Genomic DNA, 26956 nt, shown 5'->3' with positions numbered 1-26956 from the left:
ATACAGCCTTCCTAACACCAACCTGAAACAGCTCCTTCCCAGTTTTAGGGCCTCTGTGAGCAGAGTTAGAAACTGGGATAGAAAAGCTAGGAGCCAAATGGCTTCTGGGACCTGGGTTGTGGGCGCCAAAACAGAATGTCTAGTCGGCACTTAGGTGTGTGTGTTGTTCTGATAAGCATGAACTAACATGTAATTTACATGAGTGACACATTGTTAAGATCACATTTTTAGCAGAAAATTGTTAATACATGTTTAATTTTAAAATAAAAGTATTGGTACTGTACTTCAGTTTTAAAAACACACTACTCTTTATTGTTAAACTCCTTAACATATTGTCTACCCTTAACATATATTTCAAGCACATATATTTCAGTAATCCTTGAGTGTCAGCCAGGTGCAAAAAAATGGCACCCAGACTTTTTGAGGTGCTTGCAAATGGAGAATCTTTAGGTGCAAAATGAGCCTGGCACCCTCTTAATTTCAGACCATGTCTGTGAGTACGCTAGTCAAAGTGATCTTTCACTTCACCAGAACCTATTACTACTTGCCAGCATCCTGTTGCAGGCACTTTCACCCACCAGACGTCAGAATGTTTGTGAGCGTTCCATGGCTCAAAAGGAAAAAAATAATGCCCATGGCATTTGTTCCCCACTTCTTAACTTGGTTTTGGTTTTTGGAATTGCAAGTTTGAAAGAAATCAAAATGTGTACTGTATAAAGAACCGTTATAAATTTCTCTCCAGAAGATGAAGACATCAGGTGTTAGAGTAAGAAAGGAAAGGGAAAGAAAAGGATACAGCTAATCAATGCACAGCTAAAGGAATTAACTGAGACAGACACTGACAAGGCAGCCTTGGCTGAACATTGCAAGGTTTATTGGTCTTCTAGAGTTTTCAAGCAGAGACTTGGAAGGAAATCACTTTTAATACAGCAAACAGAAAGAAAGAAGGCAGAGCTCCTGAAATGCAAGGGCTGTCACTACCGAATGTGCCAAGCAAGTGGACAGAGACAATCCTGACGACACACACAATTTCAACATTTGCGCCTCGGATGCAAAACACAAAATGCCTAGTGAGAAATTTGAGATTTCTAAAGTGTGGAATTTTAACCTCAAATTTGAAGCGGAGGTGAAATGCGCCTCAAAATTACTTGTATGTGAATTTTGCTGGCAAATACTCTTGATATATTTTCTGGAATGTACAAAGCACTTAGCAAATCTTTGATGCTCTGCATCAGCCTTAAGACGCTGGAAGAATCTACACCACAGAGTCAACCCTGAAAGCAGCAGATCACTTTTTAACAGTGCTGGACTTATAATTAGTTGGTAACTAACAACAAAATGGGCATTTTACAGGCAAGAAGGATACCGGCATGTATTTGACAGTTTCCACTAACAGTCTAACTAAATTTTATAGCAAAAATCATACCAACTTAATCCAGCCAACAATTTGGAATTTTGATTCTCGAACTCAGGTGTCAAAATTTTGCTGCGATTTGAAACTGAGCCTTTCATTACATGAAATTCAACCAAATATGCTTAGTGGTGAAGGGTGTAAATTCCCTAGGGTGAAGGGAAAGTAAATTATAATAATAACCATAATAATCCCCAGCCGGAGTTGCCAAAGGTCAGGGATTTTGTGAGTTACAGCCTAGCATCATCTGGAATAAATCTGGAAAGAGGGCCCACCAGGCCTTCACTCCTCTTCTGGGGGCCAATGCATTGAACAGTTCAATCCTAATCGTTAACTTAGGACACCAGGGTAAGACCAATTGTCTAGAGAGGTAAGTATTCCCACAACACACAAAAGGTAACTTTTGCAGACACATTTTGCCTACTTTGCAGATTATCTTTCCACCCTAAGGAATAAAACTTTGCTTTTAATTTACTTGTATTTACTCGAATCTAATGCTTACCCTTTTTGGCCAAATTATGTTGCGAAAACATAAGGTGTGCATTAGATTCGATGGCACATTTACATTCGCCAGCAAATACTTTTTTGGTTCCAAGGTTCTGAAAACTGAGGTGCGCATTAGATTTGATGGCGCATTAAGACTCGAGTAAATACGGTAATATAAAATAAAGCAAGCAAAGCTAGATTCTTAGATCTTGAGACGAATCCATGTTAAAGAGGAAGAAATGGTAACAAGCAGCAACCCATCTACTATGCTGGATGTGCCAGATATTAACCAAATCTAATTATCTCTTTGAGAAAGAAGCACTGAATCGTCAACTGACTCATTTCGACACCTGCTGCAGACAGACAGAGCTCCACTTTTAAAGAGAAACAGGAGGCTTAGCATACTAGGAAATGCAGAGGAGTGTTGGAAGGGAGCAAAAGAACTAGCACTTTAATCAAGTAATTCACAAAATATGGTGTCACAATAAATAAGTTAATTAAAATAGTTAGGGGCCCCCTGTGAATCTGAAGGACCCCTTTGCACTACAGGCTGCCTGCAGTGTCTCTGAATGAGTTGCTGCTCTGTCTCGGCTCCTTCAAACTGATCAATCAATTTCCACCAAGGGTGGGGAATTCTGCCCCACATTGTGCAATCTTATCATTCCATCAGCTCCATTGTGGTGGAATTACCCACCCTTCGAGGAGTCTGCCTGGTGCCCCTCTGCATGAGTCAGTGCTTTGGGCTTGCCTCCTTCCAAACGAAGGATCTTCCCTGATTGGTGACTCATGCAGAAACACAGAGGGTGGGATCCTCTGAAGGCAGCTGATTTGCTTCTGCTTTCCCGAAAAAGAATCATCCTTTTGGCTCTAAAGAGCATGGTATGTGCCCTGAAAGTTTAACCCAGGAAAAAGAAAGGGTACCTTTAAAGCTCTTTTAGGAAACACTGCCATAACCACAGCAAAGCTGACAAGTTTGTGCAAAAAAAATCCAGCAAATCTAAGCCACAGCTATGCATTAATTAGACAAACCCTCTTGCGGCCAAATGATACACAACATATTTTGCCATTTTTAGTCAGAAAGCTTTGTTACAAAGATGGTGGCCAGCAGTGAGGTGGGGGCTCAATGAAGAGTAAAAGTCAAGGACCAGTGTCTTTTCAAGTGCTGTTGCCTGCCTCTGAAGATCCAGCGTTTTCCACACACGGATCTTCAGCCTTTCTCGGTGATGCCAGCCACCCAGGTTGCACCAATCTCCTCAACTCTTCCCACAACGAAATGTCTTGGCGAGTTCTTCCTTCCACGAAATGCCCAAACATAGCACCTCCTCCCTGCTTTCCGCTGGCGAGACTCAGCTTTTCCTCCACGACACCCTGCAAACGTAAGACGACGGAGAAGCGAGGCTCAGAGACTTGGCTCCTGGGTCAGCCAATCGGAAGAAGAAACCTGCCGGTCTCCTCTGGCGTAGACACCCAAAAATGCAACTGCTCTAAGGAAGAACGGCTCTCTTGGATACGAAACCGGAGTGGAAGTTTTGTCTGCTGAGCTCAGATCTGTGCCTGCTGCTCTTTAGCCTCAAATGGAGTGATGGGTTGGCTGCTGGTGGACTTTGGCGCCTTCTGGACCAGCGTGTGGAAGATCTCACTGCTTGACAAAGCCCACCCCGTTGTAAGTGTACTTGTCGCTTAAATTCCTCACTGCCTCTTCCACCGACGACGACTGCTGGAGGCTGGCTGGCAGGTAAATGAACAGATAAATTAGGCCGAGGAGGAGTAGGGCGATCACCAGCGGCACCCCCCAGTCAGTCACGAACAGAGTCTCCTGGCAGCGGGCTTGAAACATAGAAGCGGAAGGCGGGCTGGCATCCTAGTGGCCCGGTGAGGAGGGGAGAACCGGAGGCATCTTCAGCTTCTTCGCGCCTCTCCGTCAAAAGCCAAAAGGCAGCTGTTTTCTCTTCCTCTAATCCGATTAAGGCCAAACAATCTTGGCTAGGCTGGTTTTGAGCCCGGTGGCGGGGAGAGATTCCAATGATGAGAATATGAATAGAAGGCAGGAGAAGGCAGCAAATCAGAAGTCCGTCTTGTTGATCCCCTCAGCAGGGGGGCTGATGGCGAGGGTGGGAGGAAGGCAGAAATATATCCGTGCCCTGAAAGGGTGGGGAGCTCTGAAAACTTAATATATTCCTGGAAAGAGGGCAGCTCAGTGATATCTGGTAGAAATCAGGGTGCAGAAACCCAAACTAATAGAGCTGATATGATACAGGAAAGAAGAAAACGGAAATTTCTCCCATCCCCTGAACACGCAGACATGAGTGCAAACCACTAAGCCCTTTGAATGAATGTAAGGGATTTGGAGTGAAAAAAACATTTCCAGCTGTATTAACCTTGAACCTGATTTTGCAGAATGGAGGGATATTGTCTCTTACTTATAGTGACGGGCGAATCAAGGGCAAAATTTCTCATTAATGATTTGAGTGAAAGGAGCACCCAATGCAGTCTTGTGTTAGGACAGGTGGCTTAGAAGAAAGAAAACAAAACTTGGCTCAATGGGAAATCCAGCTTGAGTTTTGACATGATGATTGCGGAAAAACCCCACTCTAACCTGGCTGCCTGGGGTGAGTTCGGGGTTGCCTCTAGGTGATTAGGCCTTTGGATATCAGAAGGCAATTGACCCTCCTACCCTGGCTATTTACTACAGGGCTGCAGAGAACCAGTGGCCTTTCAGATGTTACTGAACTATGACTCCCATCAGCCCTAGCAAATGTGGCCAATGTCCAGGTATGCTGGGAGTTGTAGTTTAGCAACATTTGGAGGGCCAAAGGTTCCCTACACCAGCCTTAAGACAAACAGGAAGCAGACTTATACCTAGTTGGACCACTCATCTATCTACCTCAGTACTGTCTGCACCGACTGGCAGGAGCTCTTTGTGGTGGCAGGCAGGGAGTCTTTTTCCCAGTCCTGTCTGGAGATGCCATCTGGGGGCTTGAGCCTGGGACCTCTTCCAGGCAAAGAGAGATGCTCAGCTATGGCCCTTCTCACACTGTTTAGTATGGGAAGGCTGAACCATCATAGAGGGTGGGAAGTAATTAACAACACAACCCACTAAGATTTTCTTACCCTCATCACTTTAACATCTAGGCCAACTTTGGTAAAATTACTAGTCCAGGAGCGTTTTTACCAACTTACCTAGCTCAACACATTTCTATTAACCATTTGCAGACTAACAGAAAAAAGTTAACTAACTCTGGTCAAGCTAACTGCTTCAAGAGTCGCCTAAAGGTGATTTTTTCCTTAGCGTAGGTGACTAAGTCAATATACAAGCCTGATATGGGCCATCTCCCACATTATGGTTTTGCTACAAGAACTGAGGTGCAGAAGTGTAGCACAACTCCAGAACACTTCCCTAAACTACCCATGATTTCCACAAAACTCAACACATCTATGCGTGCGTTCGCTCACAGGAAGAGAGAAGACAGATTTTGGGGGGGGGGGGGAGTCAAAGAGGATCAAACCTGATTAAGTGAGTGGAGAGGAAGTGGCGGGGGCTGGATCACAGGAAGGGAGAAGTGATGTGTTTAAAGTCGACATACCCAGAAAATGAAGAGGATATTTTCACCATCTGCTCAGGGAGGGCTGGAAACAACACGCTTGCTTCCAGATAATTTAGGCAGAGAGAGAGAGAGAGCGTGCGCTTAAGCCGAATCCTTGAGTTTCTCTACTACCCTGGATTATCTAATGTCACACGTGATGATGGCCGATGCCACCTCTGGGCTGGTGCCATATTAGGTCTTTTCTGAAAAGATCACCTGATAAATCACTTTTAACTGGTTTTTATTATTATTAACAAACACGATAAAGAAAGGAGGAAGAAAGACACTGTAGTCAGAAACCCACAACAAGGGTTTGGGGTGCTAATTTCAGAGGCATCCAAGGTCAAAAAAGCAGAAGGCGATTAAATGCTGCTTCTCAGCAATTCTGTACAAAACCTGCTAATCTCTTAGAATCGGTAATGAGATTTCTGCTCAGAGTCAGAGGGTCCCTCATGCCCAAGTGAAAATCCTAACATAATATACAGAACGCGGAAGCACTGTGGATAAAAATATGACTCCTCGGGTACTGGATACAATTCTGAATCCAGAATTCAGATTCTTGGATTCCCAGCTTTTTCATAAAATGAAATGGTAGACCATGCCTGCCGAAACCTCAGCAGCCAGAGGGAGTGTTGCTGAATAAGACCTGCCAATTTATTTTTAATTATTTATTTGTCACATTTATACCTCAACTTTCCTCCAAGGAGCTCAAGGTGGCCTCCATACTTCTCCTGCTACCCTTTTCATCCCCACAATGACCGTGTGAGGAAGGTTAGGCTGAGAGTGAGTGACTGGCCAGAGTGAGCGGGGATTTGAACCCTGGTCTCCCAGGGTCCTGGTCTGGTTAGGGGTTGGGAATTAGCATACTCCCCCCCCCCCATGAATAACAAGGTTAGAATAACTTATGGAGGACTGCTCCGTCTCCCATGACTTCCACTCAAGTGTGTCCCAGGCAGCAAAATCTTGGCTGCAAAACAGAGGACCACTCCGCTTCCGAGTGAAATGCTGCCCCCAGAATGGAGTCACAAGGAAGGATGAGTGGGCCATGCTCTGAATTGTGAATGTCAAGGAGGAGCTCATGGATCTAGGTGCTCCTCATGTGGTGGGCGTGAGGAGAACAGCCGAGTGACCGTGTGTGAAATGCAACAAGATCAAAAGGTGCAAGGAGACCGAGATTTCGTTTCTGTGTCAAACACAATGCTTTTCTAAAGGGGGATGGTTTGCAGAGTTTACACCAGGGGTCCCCAACCTTTCTGGGCCCAGGGGCCCATTTGGAAATAGAAGAAACTGCTGTGGGCCCATTTCACAGAGAAAAAGACTGAGAGCGCTCAGAAAATACAAGCAAGAAGCAACCCTTTCACCACACACATACCCAAATGAGTAAAGTGGGGGAGAGGGGAAATGGAACCCCCACCAAAAAACAACAACAAAAAAACCTGCCTGAAAAAAGAAGGGCACAAAACCTTGGTAGATGCCAAGGAAAGGTGTTTGCGGGCACTGTGGTACTGAGGAACCCAGGTTCACACCAACAGCTGCCACTCACAAGTGGCAGGAAACTGGACCCCAGGATCTTTAAAGGGTTTACCCTGCTTTGCAGTGGAGAGTGGCCCTGCAACAAGTAGTGATGGATTTATAAACAGAGAAAAAATCCATGGAGCATAAGGCTATCAAAAGCTATGATGACTGTGTTCTGATGGAGGCAGTAGGCTGGGAATCACAGGCAGGGAGAGTGCTGCTGCACTCATGTCCCCATCAGAACAAGAAAACAGGGTGTTGGACCAGACAGTCCCCAGCAGGCAGGCTCTCCTGATGCTCTTATACCAGGCATGGCCAAACTTGGCCCTCCAGCTGTTCTGGGACTACAATTCCTATCATCCCTGACCACTGGTCCTGTTAGCTATAGATGATGGGAGTTGTAGTCCCCCCAAAAGCGGGAGGGCCAAGTTGGCCATGCCTGTCTTATACAGTACTCACGGGTCAAGCGTGAAGACATACTGCCCTTCGGGGGTCCGCTCCTGGTGGTAAGTAAGATTATATGCCAACATGGTGTTGATTAGCTCCCCCAGCTGCTGCTTCTCTTTCTGACTGTACAGCTGGGTGTTCACCTGGAAATTGCAAATGGAAGACAGTGAGTAGGAATCTCTCTTGCTACTAGACCTCAAGGCAACATCTTATAGCTGACTTGGACTAACTGCATACATTGATTTGCTAGAGGGTGCCCCTCTCCTGCAGAGCACAGGGACCGGCGGGTTAAATAAGGAGTAAGACGCACTTTTGGGTGGCCTTTCCTTCACTGGATAAGGGCAGAGAGTTAAGAGAGGACCCACACAGTGGGCAAAACTATAGCCTGGGGACAGCTTTGTTGTATCTGGCTGCCAAGGACAGGGTGGGGTGGGGGAAATGGCTGCCTGCCCATTTGCTTTCCCCCCTCTTCCCTCCGTGCCTGTCTTTCCTTTCGTGTCGTGTCCTTTAGAGTGCAAGCTTCCAGGCACGGACGGTCTAGTTTTAGTTGGTTGTATGTAAGAAGCTCTGGGAGTCTTTTTGGCTGGAGAGTGGTGTAAAAACCCTCTAAATAAATGTAGGCACCCACTGGGAAACCCACTTACTCCAGAGCAACTTTAACCGGCAAATCTGCACCACGTGTGAGGAACCTCTGGCCTGCCAGATGCTGCTGAACTACAACTCACATCAGAGCCAGCATGGCCAATGTGCTAGGGAGCTGTTCCTCCCTACACCTGATCTAAAATCTCTGTTCCGCTGTTGTTAAGAATTTTATCACATATGAATGTATGAAGAGCCTGCTGGATCAGGCCAATGGCCCATCAAGTTCTGTTCTCACAGTGGCCAAACAGATGCCCCAATGCGAAACCAGCAAGCAGGATTTGAGCCCTCTCCCCTCCTGTGGTTTCCAGTAACTGGTATTCAGAAGTACTGCTGCCTCCAACCATGGAGTCAGGGCATAGCCACTGTGTCAGATTCCTACTCCATGAATTCCTCTGACCCTCTTTTAAAGCCATCCAAGTTGGAGTCCATCCCTGCCTCCTGCAGGAGCGAGTTCCAAAGTTCCACCCATCAGATGCAGATGTGCCAGGAGAACGGCCACTCTGCTACCAGCCTCAGAGTGCTTCAAGCATTATGCGCAGTGTAAGCAACGAGGCCCAAAGGACTCAAGCAAGCCATGCCTGCTACTTCTTTTTTGACCTTCAAAGATTCCCAACAGCCTGTTCACGTACCATGATTTGAAGGGCAATGGACACCAAGCAGACAAAAGATTTTTGTGACACAAACAGGATGGCGGGGGAGAGAAGGACAGGACAGGACACCTGCTGTCATTTTGTTTTTTTCGGGTACAGATCTCATCCACGGAATTAATTGTTTCCCTTCCGGTCTTTGCTTCTGCCAGCACTTGCATAACTGTCCCCGTTAGCCTTGCAACGCAAGAAGGTCCCCTGAGGTAAAGCTCAGGACAGAGGACCGGGACGGGATGGCCTTGGCAGTCCACTTGGGCAGGGAGGGTGTCCTTTGCTCACTGTTTCAGGAATGGGCAGGCAATCTTCACGTGGCAAACAAAAGCAGCTGGCAAGGGACACAGGGGTTTCAAAGGGTGACGAATGAAGCCTGTGGAATGGGGAGACTCACCAAACTAACATCGACTGCCATGCCCAGGAAAGCAGCCTTCACCAACCCAGTGGCCTCCGGATGTTTTGAACTACAACTCCCATCAGCCTCAGCGAGCATGGCCACAGTCAGAATGGCTGTGCTGACTAGAGATGATGGGAGTTGTAGTCCAAAATTCCCAGTTATCATAGTCACAGGGAATGTTTGAGGCCTAAGGGGCACTCGGGGATAGGAACTGGGCAGTTCCACCACCCTCAGCAGCCGGGGTAGAGATGGCCAGTGACAGGGTGTTCTCTGTGACAGTCACCAAGCTGTGGAACTTCCTTCCCACAGATGCACGTCTGGGAACTTCATTATGCAGTTTTTGGCGGTATGGTGAAGATGTGCCTGTTTACCCTGGGCCTTTGACACATGTGATGCATAGTTTTATGACCCAGACTACTTTTGTGAATGTAATTTGTATTAAACTGTGGTTTATATGGTATTTTAAATGGCTGTGATCAGTCCTGGGACCTTAGGGTAAGGGGTGGGCAATAAATCACATATATATGATGATGAAAATAAAATTCTCATAACAGAAGGGCTTCCTTACCGGTCTCAGTTTCGGTGAGATAATCTCCAAGAGGAGGCAAAGGGCCTCAAGGACGAGAGATTGCGGTCCAGCACGGCTGCGGGAGGTTGGCGTGATCCCAGACATCATGGAAGCAATGAGGTTCTGCATCTGAGTCAGCTTCACCAGGGACTTGAGAAAAGCAAAACAAGCAGCACTAGTGAGCTGTCAGTCTCCAAGTTACGTTTTATCATCATGACGTGGAATGTTGTCAGACTTCCGCAAGATGTGAAAGCTCAGCCTAGCAGAACTTATGCCGATACAAAGGAAACTGCTTTGTACCTGGTCAGTTATTTGTCCACAGAGAGGCTGGGAATTGAGCCTGGGAACTTCTTCATGCAAAACAAGGTGCTGGGCCACTGAGCGATGACAATAGTAGGTACACCAGCTTTGGAAACTGGTAAGCTCCAGGATCAAGGAGAAAACCGAACAAGCCTGGACTCAGGATTAATTAGGAATGCCCCTTGCTGCCTCAGGGTCAAAACAAATACAATACCTTGTTACGCAGATGCAATAGAGCGCAACAGGCTGAGTGGTAATGTTTGTAACAAATTTCTTTGTAACAAACTTCCTATCATACGAATCAAGTCCAGGATGTATACCATAAACAATCCTTAAGCAAGGTATATAATCTATTTAATTAAATCCAATGAAGATTTAATTTCTTCATACAGTGGACCCTCGACTTACACCCGCCTCTTCTTGCGGACGTTCCAAGTTGCAATTGCGGCAAACCCAGAAGTAAACACCGGGTTTGCCACGATTCGCACATGTGCGGAAGCAGCTTCTGCGTCTGCGCGTGCACACAAGCGGCTGCCGCCATCTACGCGTGCACAGAAGTGCGCTGCCACTGAATGCGCACATGCACAACGACGCCTCTACTAGTGTCCGGTTTCACTCAGCGGACAGGCCTCCGGAACAGATTATGATTGTAAGTAGAGGTTGTACTGTACATTCTTATTTTAGTTTATATGTTACAGTCCTTGAATGTGGTTAAGGAAAAGTCCCTGGAATGTTACGGACAATACAGCTGATGAGTCTGGCTAGAACAGGTAGCAGACACAGGCAGGCTGGCTCAGGCAGCTGGGTAGGGTAGAGGGTAGAACAAGGTTTCAGGATTATTTCCTTGTTTCGCCCTGAAGGACTTCCTCAGCTATTAATAGTTCTTCAAAGTCTGCAACAGGTTACCTAAGTAATGATTCTTGGACGATTCTCAATACTGTAGCACCTTGCTGCCTCAGAGCATAAAGAAATACAACTACAGTGGAACCTCGGGCTGCTAACGTGATCCGTGCAGGAAGCACGTTCGCAACCCGCAGTGTTTGCAACTTGCAGCGTTGTGTCTGCGCAGGCATGGGTTGCGACTTGGCGTTTCTGCGCATGCGTGAGCACTGAAACCTGGAAGTAACCCATTCCGGTATTTCCGGGTTCGGCACGGTGCGCAACCTGAAATCGTGTAACCTGAAGCATCTGTAACCCGAGGTACTACTGTAGTGCAGAGAAGACTCACATTCCTGGATGAACTCAAACTCAGGTTTTGGGTTCTGCCAAGCTCTTCAATGCATGAATCTGAGCAATGCATAGGCCAGGCTAGAGTTAAAGGGACTGCAGGTGAACTGCATGGCTAAGTGTAAACTCCAACAAGCTCCACACACCCTGCCTCTTCCTTTTGATTCCAATTGGGCCCCTGGGAGTTCCAGATCCTGATCTCTCGCCCTCCCCACAGGATCTGCCCACCCCCTCCAAGACAGCGCCGCTTGGCTTGCGACACCTGGCTCTGCCCACGACCACTCCTCTCTCAATACATGCCTCGTGCTGGCTGTTGGGGTAGGCCAGGCGGGGAACGCTGGAAGCGGCAAAGAGCAAGTGGAAAGCGACGGGGAGGAAGGGCAAGTAGCGCATGAGCTGGAAGTTCTGCCTGTGCAGGACTGCCTTGTTCACCAGGTCGGAGAAGCCCAGCCACTCCAAGGCCAGGCAGAGCGAGTCAAAGGCGGAGTCCTTTATCTTCATGTTCAGAAAGTTGTCGTACAAGCCCTGCCAAGGGAAGCAGAGACAAGCCACAGTCACAACCATGCGCTTGTGAAACAGTCATGGCTCACCCCCAAAGAATTCTGGGACATGTAGCTTGTTAAGCGCTCCGAGAGTTGTTAGGAGACACCCTATCCCGCCTCCCACCCCCCCATGGAGCTACAATTCCCTGAGTTCCCTGTGAGAAGGACTGACCGTTAAACCACTCTTGGAATTGTAGTTCAATTCCTCTCAGAGCCTTCAACAAATTACAGCTTCCAAGACATTGTTGCATGCTACCCCAATTTCTGAGTGGTGCAAAGTTCCAGGGTTCATGTTTCCTTTGGAAATGAGGCACAACAGAAATTGTGGCATCTTCATATGATTTATTTACATGTATATACCATCCGTGCGCTGCTCTGGTTCGCCAGAAGCAGCTTAGTCATGCTGGCCACATGACCTGGAAGCTGTACGCTGGCTCCCTCGACCAGTAAAGTGAGATGAGCGCCGCAACCCCAGAGTCGTCCGCGACTGGACCTAACGGTCAGGGGTCCCTTTACCTTTACCATCTTAGCCTATGATGGAGGGGCTTAAAGCATTGACACCCCAAGAGGTTCTACCTTCTCCCCTAGCCACAGCAGCCTTTTGTATTCTAACTAAGTCTGATCTGAAGGAGTTCCTGCTCTCTCTGGTGAGATTTCTAATGGCTCATCACTTTCCTTTTGTTCTCCTTAATGGAGATGATCAGATGATCACTTGAACATGGGAAGCCAATCTGGCTTTACTTTAAAATGCTAAATCCAGTGCCTGTCACCCAGGAATTAGAAGGAGTGTCCATGAATTAGAAGCAGGGAGTCCGGACACCCCACAAACTCACAGCAATACTGGGGGGGGGGGGAGCCCATGTCTGTATAAAGCAGTATCATACTGCTTTGAATGTATGGTGTGAATGTGGCCAAGGTGTCAGCCAGTATCTTTTGTTGAACTGCAACCCCCCAATGCAACACTGAAAGGCATTCACAGAGGCTACCCTACAGCTCTGTGCTTTTCATCTGTACGAGCTTCACCAAATTCAGAGCCTGACCAACTTTCAGAATCACAGCTTTTAATTGAATAAGCTTTTGAAAGATGGTGCAATGCTGAAATCCACATGTAGTGTTTTTCTAAGTTCTGAATGTCTTCAAGTCATTATAATTTTGCGTGCCTCTGTATCTGAAGAAGTGTGCATGCACACAAAAGCTCAAACCAAGAACAAACTTAGCTGGTCTCTAAGGTGCTACTGGACAATTTTTTATATACCATATATTTCTGTTTCTTAAATATTGTAACTTGCCCCAAGCTCTTGGTAATATATATTTGGGGATGGGAAGGACATGGGGAGATAAGGATCTGAACTAGTGGTCTGAATTTTGCTTTCTCATACCAAAGCGAAAAATGAAACATAAACTACATGCCTGGGTAAGCTTTTCATGTTCTCCTGAGGACATGCTTAGATGCAGGATGTGGTGAAACCTTTGGGCATTTGGATTAAGGGAAGCTCTAGCTGAGGTCACATGGAACAGGTTGTCATCGCCCCCGTTAGCAAGGAGGTGAGCCGGAATTGAAGGGTCCAAACCGATTCTCTGCCTTGGAACAGAAGCAGGAAGCAGAAGGGTTAAGACTGGTCATGCAGTTTAAAGCTTCCCCATGGTGGGTGGGAGGGAAAGGCGGTGGCGGCAGCGGCGGGGAATCAAGCAACAGTGAACTTTGCAGTTGTCAAAATGTGGAGACGTGATCTCATTATGTACTTTTGTTTTCTAAACAAATAATTTATGTTATATTTCCATAATTTTTAATCACTATTTAAAAAAGAATCAATACCGTATAGCATACTACGTAAACCACTTAAATTCTAAGCGGTATTTAAGCATTGCCAAATAAATAATTTTAAAATTTATCTCACACTGTTGTACCAAATACAGGTCCTCCATGCACAAACATCAGGAAAAAAAGAAAGAATCTGCAGCTTTTAATGGTCTAAATAACATAATTAAAAGGAAAAAAAAATCAAATAAAAATGTCATGTCTGGAAAACATTAGTTCAGTTTGCAAAATCCCTTGCAGTCTTAAAACCTGGTGCATTTTTGCACTTCTATTAAGAAATATACCCCAAAATGCATCTTGGAAGGGACAAATTGGCATGGAGAAAGTGGCCAGATACCCCCCCCCCTTTGTAACACTAGAACTGGTGGGCAGCCAATGAAGCTGAATGTTTTTGGAGAGTCAGGAAGGATAAAAGGAAGTCCATCTTCATGCACCGCATAGTTAAACTGTAGAACTCATTTCCGCAGGAGGCAGCGATGGCCACCAACCTAGATGCCTTTAAAAGAGGAGTAGACAAGTCCATGGAGAAGACTATCAATGGCTACCAGCCAGGATGGCTATGCTCTGCCTCTACGACTGGAAGCAGTAATGCTTCTGAATCCCAGTTGCTGGAAGCCACAGGAGGAGAGCGTGCTTTTTATAGTTTGGGTCCTCCTTGAGGGTTTCCCCCTGTTACCTGTGTGGCCACTATGAGGACAGGACACTGGACTAGATGGGCCATTGGCCTGATCCAGTGGGCTCCTCTTAAGTTCTAAAGGATCTGCCGAATGAAGCGCAGAAGCTCCCCCTCCTCACCTCTGCACTTTTGGAAGCTGGAAGATCTCCTGCCAGATGGAGAACAGCCCTTTGTTCTGGTCTTTAGAGCCAACCTGCGTGGTCTGCACGGTCCTCGCGTTCAGTTCCTTCTTACCTCGACTGTGCAGGAACTTAAAAAGACAACACAGGGAGATTTGAGGACATGGAATGGGGTTGACGGGCCTGTCAATTTCAGACTCTCCAGGTTTCCCCTTTTACTAAGCATAATTTCAGTTCTCCACATTTTCACATCAGTTTGCAATAAAGTGGTAATGTGGTACAGTGGTTAAGGTGGGAAGGGGACCTGGGAGAGCCCAGGGTTCAAATCCCCATTCAGCCATAAAACTCACTGGATGCTCGTGGGCCAGTCCCAAATAATTTTTACGTTTTTATTTATTTTATTTCTCTCTCTCATGAAAATTCCTTGGCATTCTGGTGCAAAGTTCTCCTAATAAACACATTCTTCTTTGCAGCTTTGATTACTACACACGTTTTTCTGAAAGCAATTCCCCCCTAACAGTGCACATTTTAATGTGATTTTCACCAAAATACCGTATTTTTCGCTCTATAAGATGCACCAGACCACAAGATGCACCTAGTTTTTGGAGGAGGAAAACAAGAAAAAAATATTCTGAATCTGAGAAGCCAGAACAGCAAGAGGTGTCGCTGCGCAGTGAAAGCAGCAATCCCTCTTGCTGTTTTGGCTTCTGTGATAGCTGCGCAGCCTGCATTCGCTCCATAAGACGCACACACATTGCCCCTTACATTTTAGGAGGGAAAAAGTGAGTCTTATAGAGCAAAAAATACGGCATGTGTTTTTATACACATTTCCCGCTAATATATGCACTTCTGTGCCTTTGTTGTTGTTAATCAAATAGAGAACTGCATCACAAAACTCAGGCAAGTGTGAATTTCAAAGAAGGGCAAAGTTTTGGTTTGTGCATAGATTCTTGAAGTGAGAATGAGGTGGTCCCTCATTAAAATGCAAACAAAATAGAAATTCTCCTCCACCCCTGATAAAAGATGAAAGTGGGGTATGTGAAGTTACCTGCAGGGTGTTAATACAAGAGCGAATGTCATTCTCTGCCTTTTCACACAATGCCAAGAGGGCCCCTGTGTCAGCCTTCATGCCTTGCTTAACAGTGATCTGAAATGCAAAAATATGTATATTAGAGGCAGCTGCACATGTGAAGACTTAATTGTTGTTTTTAAAAAAACCTCAAAGCAGTTTGCAGAAAAGTTAAATATAATAAAATTAGCACTATGAAAAATTAACCCTTATATTTTAAGACTTTCAAAACGATAAAATAACAACAGAGTAAAAATAGATTAAAAGTCGAATCAACTTTCCAAACATATACTGCTTAATCAACAAAGACCTAAGCGGCCTATACAAAACTGTGTAAAGTATTTATTAAAAATAATAAAACTGAATGGATAATAAAGAAACATAATGAAGAAGTGAGCTAGCTTTTGCCAAGCTTCCCTGGATTGCTTGCCTGGCGGCCATGTTCCTCACCACAGAAACAGCCACCAGGCCAGGTGAGTTTTTAAATGCTGACACAGGTACAAAGTTCATGCTGCAGGGAAGTATAGTCCCAAGGCAACGGGAGAATAAATTATTTTGGATTTGGATCTTACTTCGTGCAGCCTCTGGACCAGCCTGGATGGCGCCGTTGAGGGGAAGTTGAGAAGGAAGGCTTGTTGTCTCAGCAAACGAAGAGAAGGGACGTACCTAGAAAAAGACAAGAGGCAGAGATGTATATTGGCAGGGAAATAACGGAAGGAGTCCTGAGTTAAGTACAGTACAGGGCCTGCTGCCAGAGGCTGAGATGCAAAACTATGGATGGGCCTAACACAGATACTCACGAGATATGTTCATCACAAAGCATGCCGGGGATTTAGGACATTGCTTTCGGAGTGGAATCTGTTTCATTTGCACCCTCATCTCCAATTTGTTTTTCGAAATATTTTTTATTTTATTTTACAAGTGTAGAGTTATAACAATACAAAATGGCGATATCCGTATTTATAGATTTGTCCGAATCTTATAAACCTTTTCAACTGCATATTATTTCATCATCCAAATTTTATGTCTCTAAATTTTGAACATAATATCTTCTATGTTACAATTGTTATTGTAATCCTGCTAATGTTTTCATCAGCTGACGGTGGTCTCTCAAGTAAATTATACAAAATTTTCCCATTCTTTGTTGACGTTTTGGTCTTCTTGGTTCCTGAGCTTTTATGTCAGTTTTGCCATTTTGGCATAGTCCAACAGTTTAGTTGGCCATTCTTCCTCATCTCTAATTTGTATGTAGTACAGGTTTCTGGCTGTCAGTGTGGTGGGCAAAAAGGTTCTGAGAGTAGAGTTGGTCAGGGCTGAGGGGAGATAGGGCTTTTAGTCCAGAGACAGAAGAATACAGAAATCAAAGGGTGGGTGGGAGTGACACAAAAGATACACATGTTCAGGGTTTGAAATCTAATACAGTGGTGCCTCGCAAGACGAAAAGAATCCGTTCTGTGATTCTCTTCGTCTAGCGGTTTTTTCGTCTTGCGAAGCAAGCCCATTGACGGATTAGCGGATTAGCACTATTAGCGGCTTATCTGCTGATCGGATCAGCTGATAAGCGGCTTAGCGGCTTAGAAAAAGGGGGGGGGGGAGGAAAAAAAACCCAGCAGGAACTCGCAAGACATTGTCGTCTTGCGAAGCAAGCCCATAGGAAATTCGTTTTGCGAAGCACCTCCAAAACGGAAAACTCTTTCGTCTAGCGAGTTTTCCGTCTAGCGAGTTTTCCGTCTTGCAAGGCATTCGTCTTGCGGGGCACCACTGTAATGGGATTTTCAAGTTTCAGCTTTAAAAATTCAGGAGACGTTTCTCCTCAAGATCCGGCAGGCCTAATGTGGGAAATGAAGCTTATTAGGCCCCCACCGATAAACAGTAACCAGTCAAGATGACCATTGTCATTCCCACAATGCTTTGCTTCAACCTCCGAACAGGTGGTGTGGCTCCCATATGTGAGAATTTATTTATTTGATTACATTTATATCCCACTGTTTTCTCCAAGCTCAAGGCGGCGTATGTGGTTCTTCCCCATCTGAATTAATCTCCACAACAACCCTGTGAGGTAGGTTGGGCTGAGGGCAGTGACTTGCTCAAGGTCACCCAGTGAGCTTCACAACCGAGTGGGGATTTGAACCCTGGTCTCCCCCAGGTCCTAGTCTGACCCCTATGCCACACTTGCCCAGACAGAATCTTACTGGTCATTGCAGATGCAGATGATTGGCCGCAGAAGGAGCCCCCCTTCTTTTCGCCTCTTCTTGCCGCTTGCCCCGCTGGTACTCCCGCCCGATTCCACCTCTGCTGCTTTACGGTTGATGATGCCCAACAGCACATTGATGGATGCCTGAAAAAGAGAACAGGGCAGAACAGAAGGAAAGGTAAATTCTTGGTGGAGAAGGGATGGGGGTCACCTCATGGCCAACACAACACTCTTCACCTTACATGAAGAAATTCTCTCTCACCATAGGAGCCCCGTCAATTTCATCAATAATCAGGCAGTTGGGCTTCTCGTTGGCTCCTAGCACAGATTTCATCTGGGTGGCTGCTTCAATCCGCGTTTTGAAGACATCGGGGCTACGGTCATCGCTGAAACAAAAACCTTGCCTCAGAAAGGTTGGCAGAAGTGCACCGATGGTGGATAATTGAATTCCACAATTTAACTACGCTCAGCATTAAGAAGTACTTCCTTTTATCTGTCCTGAATCTCCCAACATTTGCTGGATCCAAAGTTGGCCCCTTTTCTGGGGAGGGGCCTGATACAGAACTGCTGGAATTGTCTCCCAGGAGAGCTGCGTAGTGGCACCTTTCATGCTACTTTAAAATTCCTGCTGAAAACCCAACATTTCGGTGAAGCCTTTGGCTCAGCCTACCACCTCTCATGCCCTACTGTGTAAATCTAATCCGATCACATGCACCTGAAACCACACACTGCTTCCTTGCCTTGCCTTCCTTTGTTGCTCCTGCTGTCAAATATTAGATTCTGAACTCCTCGAGGCAGGATCTTGTCCTTTTGTTACTCTGCAATAAAGCAGGCGTGGGGGACCTTTGGTTCAGTACAACCTGAACTACAACTCCCATCAGGCCTAGCAAGCATGGCCAATGACCAGGGATGATGGAAGTTGTAGTTCAGGTTGTACTGAACCAAAGGTTCCCCACATATGAAATAAAGGAATACAGCCTGTAAGGTGGCTTAAGCCAAGCCTGTAACTTATGTCATGACTTGCACCCATTTCACAGACGTGACAAGGAAACAACTGAGCCTCCAAAAGGTCACCCACAGGGCCTAGAGGGGACATGAACCTGCGACGCCTGCATCTAGTACTCTAGTCATAGTGCATTTGTAGTCTAACAGTGGTTTAGCCTGAATGTACCAGAACTGCAGGTGGCAGGGAACCCAGAGAAAGGCAAAAAGCTCCTTGGCTGGCTCACCTGGCATTCATCTCCACTGCATTGTACCCAGCATGTTTCACAATGACGTGAGCCAAAGTGGTCTTCCCCAGGCCGGGTGGTCCGCACAGGAGGGCAACCTGCAGGCAACAAAGAGAAAAGCCACAATAACATCAAAATCCGGGGCTTTACAGCAAACCTTGCAAGCACTTTTTGCACCTTAAAAGGAAAAAAGGAGTTAGAACATATTCCCCAAACATTTTATCCATGGTAGGGTCAGCCTCAACTTTCACTTTGTTATGACCAGGTGTGGATCTAAGATCCTATTCCAATTTTTGTAGTGTAAGAGGTTAAGAACAGAAGAACAGTCTGCTGGATCAGGCCAGTGGCCCAACTAGTCCAGAATCCTGTTCTTACAGTGGCCAACTGGATGCCTCTGGGAAACCCACAAGCAGGACCCAGGCACAAGTCTCTCCCCTCCTGTGGTTCCAGCAACAGGGATTCAGAATCATCACTGCCTGAAACCATGAAGGCAGAGCATAGTCACTGTGATGAGTAGCCCTCAAAAGCCTCCTCCATGAATTTGTCTAATCCTCTTTTAAAGCCATCTAGGTTGGTGGCAAATCCTGCCTCCTGTGGGAGCGAGCTCCAGGGTTTAACTCTGTGCTGCATGAAAAGTCCTTTCATTTATCTGCCCTGAATTTCCCAACGTTCAGCGTCACTGGATATCCACAACTTCTAGTGTGGGATGCGTGTGGATAAATATGCATGGGATCAGCCTGCACATTCATTTTGCAACTTTTAATCACTGCACTGGCTTTCCATTTTGCACCTACTCCCTCGGTGGAGATGGGTATTCCAAAGAGAGGTCACCCCTCTCGTTTCCTCCACACTTAGAACATCAACGATTGCAGCTGTTTGCCTTTCTGTAGGAGAACTTTTCCGGGCCTTTCCGGATCTGCCTGCTATGCGTTTACTGTGAGAGGCCAAGGCAGCGTGAACTGGAAACGATTAGGCCAAGCAAACAGCCTCTTGTGGATTTTTGAGGGGATATTTGCTGAGACATTTTGCAAGTGCCCTAGAAGTTGCCCAGCTGCCTACAGGATCCATGTGGACAACCCCCTGGCCCCAACGCCCTTCTCCACCACAGCCAGCCTCCCTCACTTTGTATTTTGGTCGGTTGTGATGGTCCAGCTCGGCCTCCAGGGCCTCCTCTGTCAACTGGGCTTTGCTCTTCCATTTGCTCTGCTGCTCTTTGGGGTGCCTGGATGTCTGGTGAGCCTCGGCGCTTGTCTTGGGCTTCTTGGTGGGCTTCTCCTTCCCAAACACAACCGTGTCCCAAAGCTTGAGCCACTTCAAAAGGCAGCGGTTTGTGTACTGAGGGGGGAGAGAGAAGAGGGTCAGGACAACCTTCCTCAAATGAGGCAAAACACACAGAAATTTCCAGCCAGCTTCAGAGGCCCTCCTCTGAGCACCACTTATGATAAAGAGGGCCTTTTCGGTGGTGACCCAACTGCTTATGTTAATTATTATTATTTTCATTTGTGAGTTGCCTAACATAGGGCAGCCTTTACACCAAATTGCAATGAATAAGTAGCAATACTGAGGTAAAATGCTCAGCAATACTCAGGTAAAAAAAAGGGGGGGGGGGTTTGAGAAGGCTTAAAATAGATGGAGACCCTCATGTTCTTTCATTAGAAACAAACTGCTTTACCCATTTTGTGTTGGGGGCAGGCCCTGCTTCTGAGAGAACATGCAAACTTCCAATCATATACTATTCCAGAATGTGTTTGGCGGTAAAACTGTGTTACAGGAGCACTACTGAACGTTGAAGGAAAACAGTCTCCAATTAAACCTTCTTAGTTTCCACTTTCACCAGACCTTCCCCCCCCTCAAGCTTTTCTTTACCACCACAGGGACTAGAAACTTAGAAAGGACATCCGGGTTCCCTAGCGGAATCTTATACTCAGTTGCAACTGCTGCGCTTCTGCAAGGCAGCTGCAAGCTGCATGGAGAAATGGTGCCCCCTAAGAGCAACAGTTGATGAGAAACGCTTACATCATCACTGAGCAATTCCACGTAATGCCTGGGAGCGAACCGATCAACCCATAGGGACCCCTGAGCCTCCTCTTCCACTGCGCCAGACTTCCCTTCTTCCTCACTGGGGGCCGAGGCTTCGATCTGAGTCTCCTCATCCCCAAGACACCTGCAAGAAGGAAGACTTACTTTGAAAGCACTATATTGCTGGGTGGGGAGACTACCTATTGGCAGAGCTCAAAAACTTCCTGCTCATCTATTAGAACATCCTGCTGCACCAGGCCAATGCCTCACGTAGCATCTAGTCCAGCATCAGTGCCCAACCAGATGCCCCAATAGGAAACCAGCAAACAAGATCTGAGCACAAGAGCCCTCTCCCCTCGTGTGGTTGCCAGCAACCACAGAAGCATTGCTGCCTTAGACTGTGGAGGCAGAGCCTAACCCAGGGGTCAGCAACCTTTTTCAGCCGTGGGCCGGTCCACCGTCCCTCAGACCATGTGGTGGGCCGGACTATATTTTTGTGTGTGTGTGTGGGGGGGGGGGGAGAACGAATTCCTATGCCCCACAAATAACCCAGAGATGCATTTTAAATAAAAGCACACATTCTACTCATGTAAAAACACGCTGATTCCCGGACCGTCCGCGGGCCGGATTGAGAAGGCGAGTGGGCTGGATCCAGCTCCCAGGCCTTAGTTTGCCTTCCTCTGGCCTAACCACCATGGCCAGTAGCCCTCAAAAGCCTTATCCTCTAATAATTTGTCCAATTTTCTTTTAAAGCCATCCAAGTTGGTGGCCATCACTGCTTCCTGTGCGAGCGACTTCCATAGTTTAACTCTGTGCTGAATGAAGAAAAACCTTCTTTTATCTGTTCTGAATCCAAGCAAACTTACATGTCTATGCCTGTGTATTTATAGCTGTCCAAGGCTGAACTTGCCAATCCAGGAGAAAGAGAGAAAGGGCTCTAGTTGAGTGGCAGAAAGTCCCAGGTTGTGTGTGAAAGCCACTGCCAGTCAGAATAGACAACCTGGGGGAATATGGCCCTCCAGGGCTTTATCTGGCCCTTGGACTCTCCCTGGGCCACACTCATTTGCGAGTCCTATCCTCCATCCCCTCTTCAAGTGCTCTGGCCTGGCTGTGATGTGTCCTTGAGCTCTTGCCGGCTTGGATGGAGGACCACAATGTGAGAGGGTGTACAGAAACCTCAAAGACTTCTGCCTACTGTTCAAAAGTCTCACCATCTCTGCTCCACCTACTTTGCCTCTGGTCTCACCCATCACTTGACAGCAGCCCCCAGAATGTTGCCTACCAGCTAATGTGGTCCTTGAAGCAAAGAAATAAACAAAAATGCTTCCCACCTTTGTCATAGGTAATACCGACCCATTTCAAGCAATGGCTTGACTCGGGATAATTCAGCTTCCTATTACCCTAGAAAAGCCTTTAGGAGGAAGAACCACCAAGCCCACCTGTTCAGAACCTCCGTCAGCTTCTGTGAAGACTCACGGATCTGTCTCCGGCGCTGGAATGAAAAGGAGAATATAAAACTAAAAGCAAAAACACTCACGTAGTGGAGGACGAAGAGTGTGTGCTTGTGTTGCATGACACGAATTTCATCCTTCACTTTTAAGGTGCATCTTCATTTAAAAGCAAAATCTGAACTGGATGAAGCTATTCTGTACTTCAGGAACGTGGAACCTGTGGCCCTCTGGATGCAGTGGGATTACAATTCCCATCATCCTGGGCCATCCTGGGAGCTGGAGACCAACGACATAGGGAAAGCCACAGGTTCTTCATTGCTGTTCTCCATTCCATTTTGAGTGGGCTATCAGGAGCACAGTGTTGTCTCATGCTCCACTCCACTGTGGTTTGCTCAAAAGGGGTTTGGCTGATGCATGCGTCTACCAGGAGAGGTCAAAGCTCCCAGTTTGGGTACTCATCTCAGCATATTAAACTCACATGCACACAGGTCTCGTGCACTTCCCTTCCCCTTTTTGTTGCACCACGACTGAAGGTTTAATTAACCATAGTTTCTTGTTGCATCTGGACTGGGTAACAACAGTTATCAGGGTTAGAACAAACTAAGGATCTGAAACCACAAAAGGACAATACCTCTTCAGTAACTTGTTCCTTTACGTAGGAGAATGGGACGCCCAATAGCTGAAGCGGCCTCTCTCTGTTCCACCCAACCGAGCTGGAGAGCTGCAGAAAGCAGAACAGATTTCCACGCAAATTAAGTGCCAGTCTCGTCAGGAGGATAGAAGGCTGCCCACCTCCCCCTGAGCTTCAGCAGTGAAAGGAAGAGGGTGGATGTAGCGAGCTGTAGAAGAGCTCTGCTTCTTGGTCCTGCTGGTACCTGCGTTCCCATCCCATCATCCTTCACAACCATGAAGACTCGGGTGCCATCAGTGGAGGTCACGTTGATATAGTCCCCCAGGATGGGCGGTCGCTTGAGGACCTTCCTGCTGTATTTTTCTTCTGGTGGTGTAACATGTAGTGGGAACATGCCGCTCACCCCCGTGCCATCTGGGATCCCAAGTGCTTCGAAGTGAGTCCTTTGAGGTCCAGGAAACACAAGGAGAAGAATCATCAGAGAAGAAGAAGAGTTTGGATTTGATATCCCGCTTTATCACTACCCGAAGGAGTCTCAAAGCGGCTGACATTCTCCTTCCCCTTCCTCCCCCACAATAAACACTCTGTGAGGTGAGTGGGGCTGAGAGACTTCAAAGAAGTGTGACTGGCCCAAGGTCACCCAGCAGCTGCATGTGGAGGAGCGGAGACGCAAACCCGGTTCCCCTGAGGATTCAACACCATCCTTCAAAACATGACGTCGGAACAGATTTTGGGGAACAAGTACAAGCACTAGACTTGTTTGAAACTTTACTGTGTTTCAGGGTTGCGTTATGCCTAATGCTGACCTGGCACCAGACATGAAGTCCTCAGAGTTGAGGACCTCAAAGTCCTACAAGACCTTGAGGAGCAGGCAGTGCCTCTGAATCCAATGTGGAGGATCCCATTGAAGATCCCTCTGGGTGAAGACCCCTGAAACTGTCAGAGGAGAAGGTGGAGAAGCAACCCATTTCTCAAGAAGTGCTGGCATCAAAAGCTTTGGGTCCAGGTCAGTGACAATGTAGCCTATATCTATGGATTCAGAGTTGGTCTACTCGTGAATAAACAATCCCTGACACTCCTTCACTGCAGGCAGCTGAGGTTAGGGTGTGGTCTAGGAGGCTGGCATATATAAGGCCATCTTTAACCTTTCCTTTGCTGTAAACAATACTGGTCTCTGCTCCTTGCTGAACTCCCTATGATATTGACCTTAGGTTGTTTCCTGACTACGTTTCTGCATAATGTTTAGGACCTAGACTGATTCTCTGTGCTTTACACATTGGGCTTGTTGAGATTATGAGGCACCTTGAACCTTGCTCTCTTAGATGTTTTGGTAAAAGGCTTTATACTCTTTGAACTGAGACCCTAACCCCCCGCCCCTCAAGGCCCCATCTGGAGGACAACTAGCTGGGGAGCCTGTACGTTGCTGGGACTACCCAAATCATCTTGGCAAATGTTGTTATAAGAAAGCTGCAGAGATAGTGCAGAATAGTGCACACCCCGGAAATGATCTCTTTCAGCTTCTGCCTTCTGGAAGAAGGTACAAGGTTATAAAGACTAGGACTAGCTGCCTGAGAAACAGTTTCTATCCAAAAGCGATTTTGGTTTTAAATGCAGTGTAAGGTAGTCTCTATGGGAGTATATTGTATTTAATTATGGGGTATCAGAGTTTTTAGGGGGTTAACCAGGCTTGTTGGTTTTTGAATGTCTGATGTAGATTTTTTTCAATTTCTTTGTTCTGTATGGGACAATGACAATAAAGAGTATCGTATTATATCATCCTGAGATCCTTGTGTCATAACCTGATGGTAACCATGATCATAGGAAGAACCAACGTTACAGTCCGCAAATCACCAAGGAGCCAGCTAAGCCACCAACCCCCATGTCATGCTGCATATTTCATACAGTGCCTAGTTTTAGGCACTTGATAAAAGCTAAACAAAAAAAAAAAAAAACAAAAAAAAACACCCTACTATTTAATCAAGAACCTGGTGCCCTCCAGACCTGTCAAATTACGACTTCCACAATGTCCGGCCACTGGCTGTGCTGGCGGGAATGTTAGACAAAAATATCTGGAGGGCACCAGGTGGTCAGAGAAGGCTCCTCAATTACTTCAGCAGGGCTAACTGAGATTTTGAAAACTGTGCAATGAGGGCAACATACTGAGTCAACAACGCTCTCCCCCCTTCCCACCAGAATGCTCACCTTTCATCCTGCAGTTCAGAACTGGCACCTGGAGGACAAGGGAGAGATGCTCCATTCTGAAGTGGCTCTTTGATGGCTCGCTCTTCCTCTGTCCCAAAATCCAGCTTCTTCACGACTTCGAATCTCCGTTGGCGCTTTGGCTTTGGAGCTGTCAGACCCAAAATGAGGTGAACAGCTATTACAACAATGCGGGCTATTGGTCTTCAAAGGGATAGCATGCCGCAGCCGGAAGAAAACTGATGTGCCAGAAGATCTCATAGAATTGTAGAGTACGAAGGGACCCCTATGGCCATCTAATCCAACCCACTGCAGTGCAGGAACCACAGCTAAAGAGTCCCTGACAGATGGCGCTAGGAAAGACCCTATCGCCCCCACACATTATAGGGACAGTGGGTATAGTGGTTAGTGTTGGACTAGGATTGGGGAGACACAGGCTCAAATCCTCCACTCATCCATGGAATGGTCTTGGGCCAGTAATTGTCCCTCAGCTTGGCCTACCTCACAGGCTTGTGAGGATACAGTGGAGGACTAACAAAACACTATGCTGCTTTGAGTCCTGCAGAGGAAAAGCAGGATATAAATAAGATGACTTCCTGCCAAGCTGGTATCAAGCACATTAGCACTACTTGCATGAAAAACTCACAGCACACAGCAAAACCTACTATGAGTAGCAGAATTCTCCTGGAGAAGCTGACTTGGAGAGATTTCTGGCTCCGCTGCAAGGCATTCTCGCTTCCCAGACTTCAGACCAAGATGCTTGACGGGCTCCTCAGAGAGGACCTGGCCTTTAGAAGCCTTTCCCATGCATGGCTGGCTAGCTACAGGACTGGAGCCCTTAACCAAATCCCCGGCAGCGAGGGCCTCTTCAAAAGTACGCTTTCTGCTTCGGAAGTCGGACACTTTATGGGAGGGTGCCGGATGTGCTTCTTCTGAAAGAAAGGAGTTAAAAACCACAGAGAGCATGACTTTGGCCGTACCTGGTAGCGCTGCAGAACTTTCCTTTTTTAAAAAAGAGAAATAGGTCAGATTATCTAACGATCCATTAGGGCTTACAGTGGGGTCCCATACCAGCTCTGTGAGGTAATTTAGAGATGAACTCTGCTAAAAAAGGGCTGCTATAAAATTTGCTATTAACTGTACCAAACCTGGTAGCAACAGCTGTAACTGTTATAGCTTGACCACAGTAGTTCCAAGTATTGGTAACTCAATGATTCTCCAACATCAACTTTGTTGGACTGGTCATGTTGTTTGGGTGCCTGATTATCATCTTCCAAAGCAACTACAGTCGTACCTCTACTTATGTATCCCTCCGGATACATAAACCGTATACTTCTGGGTTTCGCCTCGCTTGCATGCGCAGAAGCGCTCTATCGCACCATGCATGTGTGCAAAAGCGGTGCCTCCGGATACAGACTTTTCAGGTTGCGGACGGACCCCCGGAATGAATTAAGTTCGTATCCAGAGGGTCCACTGTACTCTATTCCGAACTTAAAAATGGAAAGCGTAATGTTGGTCAACAATAGAGGTTTAAAGACTCTCTCAAGGCAAATCCAAAAAAAAATGTAGTACAAACACCAACAACAGGGAAACACTGGCCTGCAAGCGTTCCAATTGGAGAACGGCCTTTACGAAAGGTGTCAAGGACCTTGAAGACTCAAATTCAGGACGAAAGGGAGAAATGTGCCGAGAGGAAGGCATGTCTGACAAATCCTCACTGTAATCTACTCCCACGCGGAAACCTATGCCCCACTGCGGAAGGACGTGTGGATCCAGAATTGGCCTCCACT

General features: G+C 46.6%; 1 protein-coding gene across 2 annotated transcripts in view; it reads right to left on the bottom strand.

Annotated features, from left to right (window-relative positions):
• The window catches only part of CHTF18 (chromosome transmission fidelity factor 18), a 36129-nt gene that overhangs the window by 7522 nt on the left and 1651 nt on the right, over window positions 1–26956 (bottom strand). The window contains exons 3-19 of one of the 2 annotated variants that reach the window (XM_083476199.1): window positions 25832–26098; window positions 25170–25317; window positions 23212–23410; window positions 22968–23057; window positions 22325–22377; window positions 20883–21030; window positions 19989–20201; window positions 18867–18964; window positions 17900–18023; window positions 17636–17781; window positions 16016–16109; window positions 15423–15521; window positions 14375–14505; window positions 13171–13342; window positions 11519–11743; window positions 9692–9841; window positions 7456–7586 (exon numbers count right to left, since the gene is read on the bottom strand). In XM_083476199.1, coding sequence (XP_083332325.1) covers window positions 7456–7586; window positions 9692–9841; window positions 11519–11743; window positions 13171–13342; window positions 14375–14505; window positions 15423–15521; window positions 16016–16109; window positions 17636–17781; window positions 17900–18023; window positions 18867–18964; window positions 19989–20201; window positions 20883–21030; window positions 22325–22377; window positions 22968–23057; window positions 23212–23410; window positions 25170–25317; window positions 25832–26098 — 2488 coding nt within the window. The remainder of the gene's footprint in view (window positions 1–7455; window positions 7587–9691; window positions 9842–11518; window positions 11744–13170; window positions 13343–14374; window positions 14506–15422; window positions 15522–16015; window positions 16110–17635; window positions 17782–17899; window positions 18024–18866; window positions 18965–19988; window positions 20202–20882; window positions 21031–22324; window positions 22378–22967; window positions 23058–23211; window positions 23411–25169; window positions 25318–25831; window positions 26099–26956) is intronic. The other variant, XM_083476198.1, reaches the window with a different exon arrangement.

Source organism: Podarcis liolepis, assembly GCF_965112155.1.
Source record: "Podarcis liolepis genome assembly, chromosome: 14".
Lineage (NCBI taxonomy): Eukaryota > Metazoa > Chordata > Lepidosauria > Squamata > Lacertidae > Podarcis > Podarcis liolepis.
The sequence above is the reverse complement of the archived record's forward strand: the minus strand, read 5'-3'. Positions and strand labels throughout refer to the sequence as shown.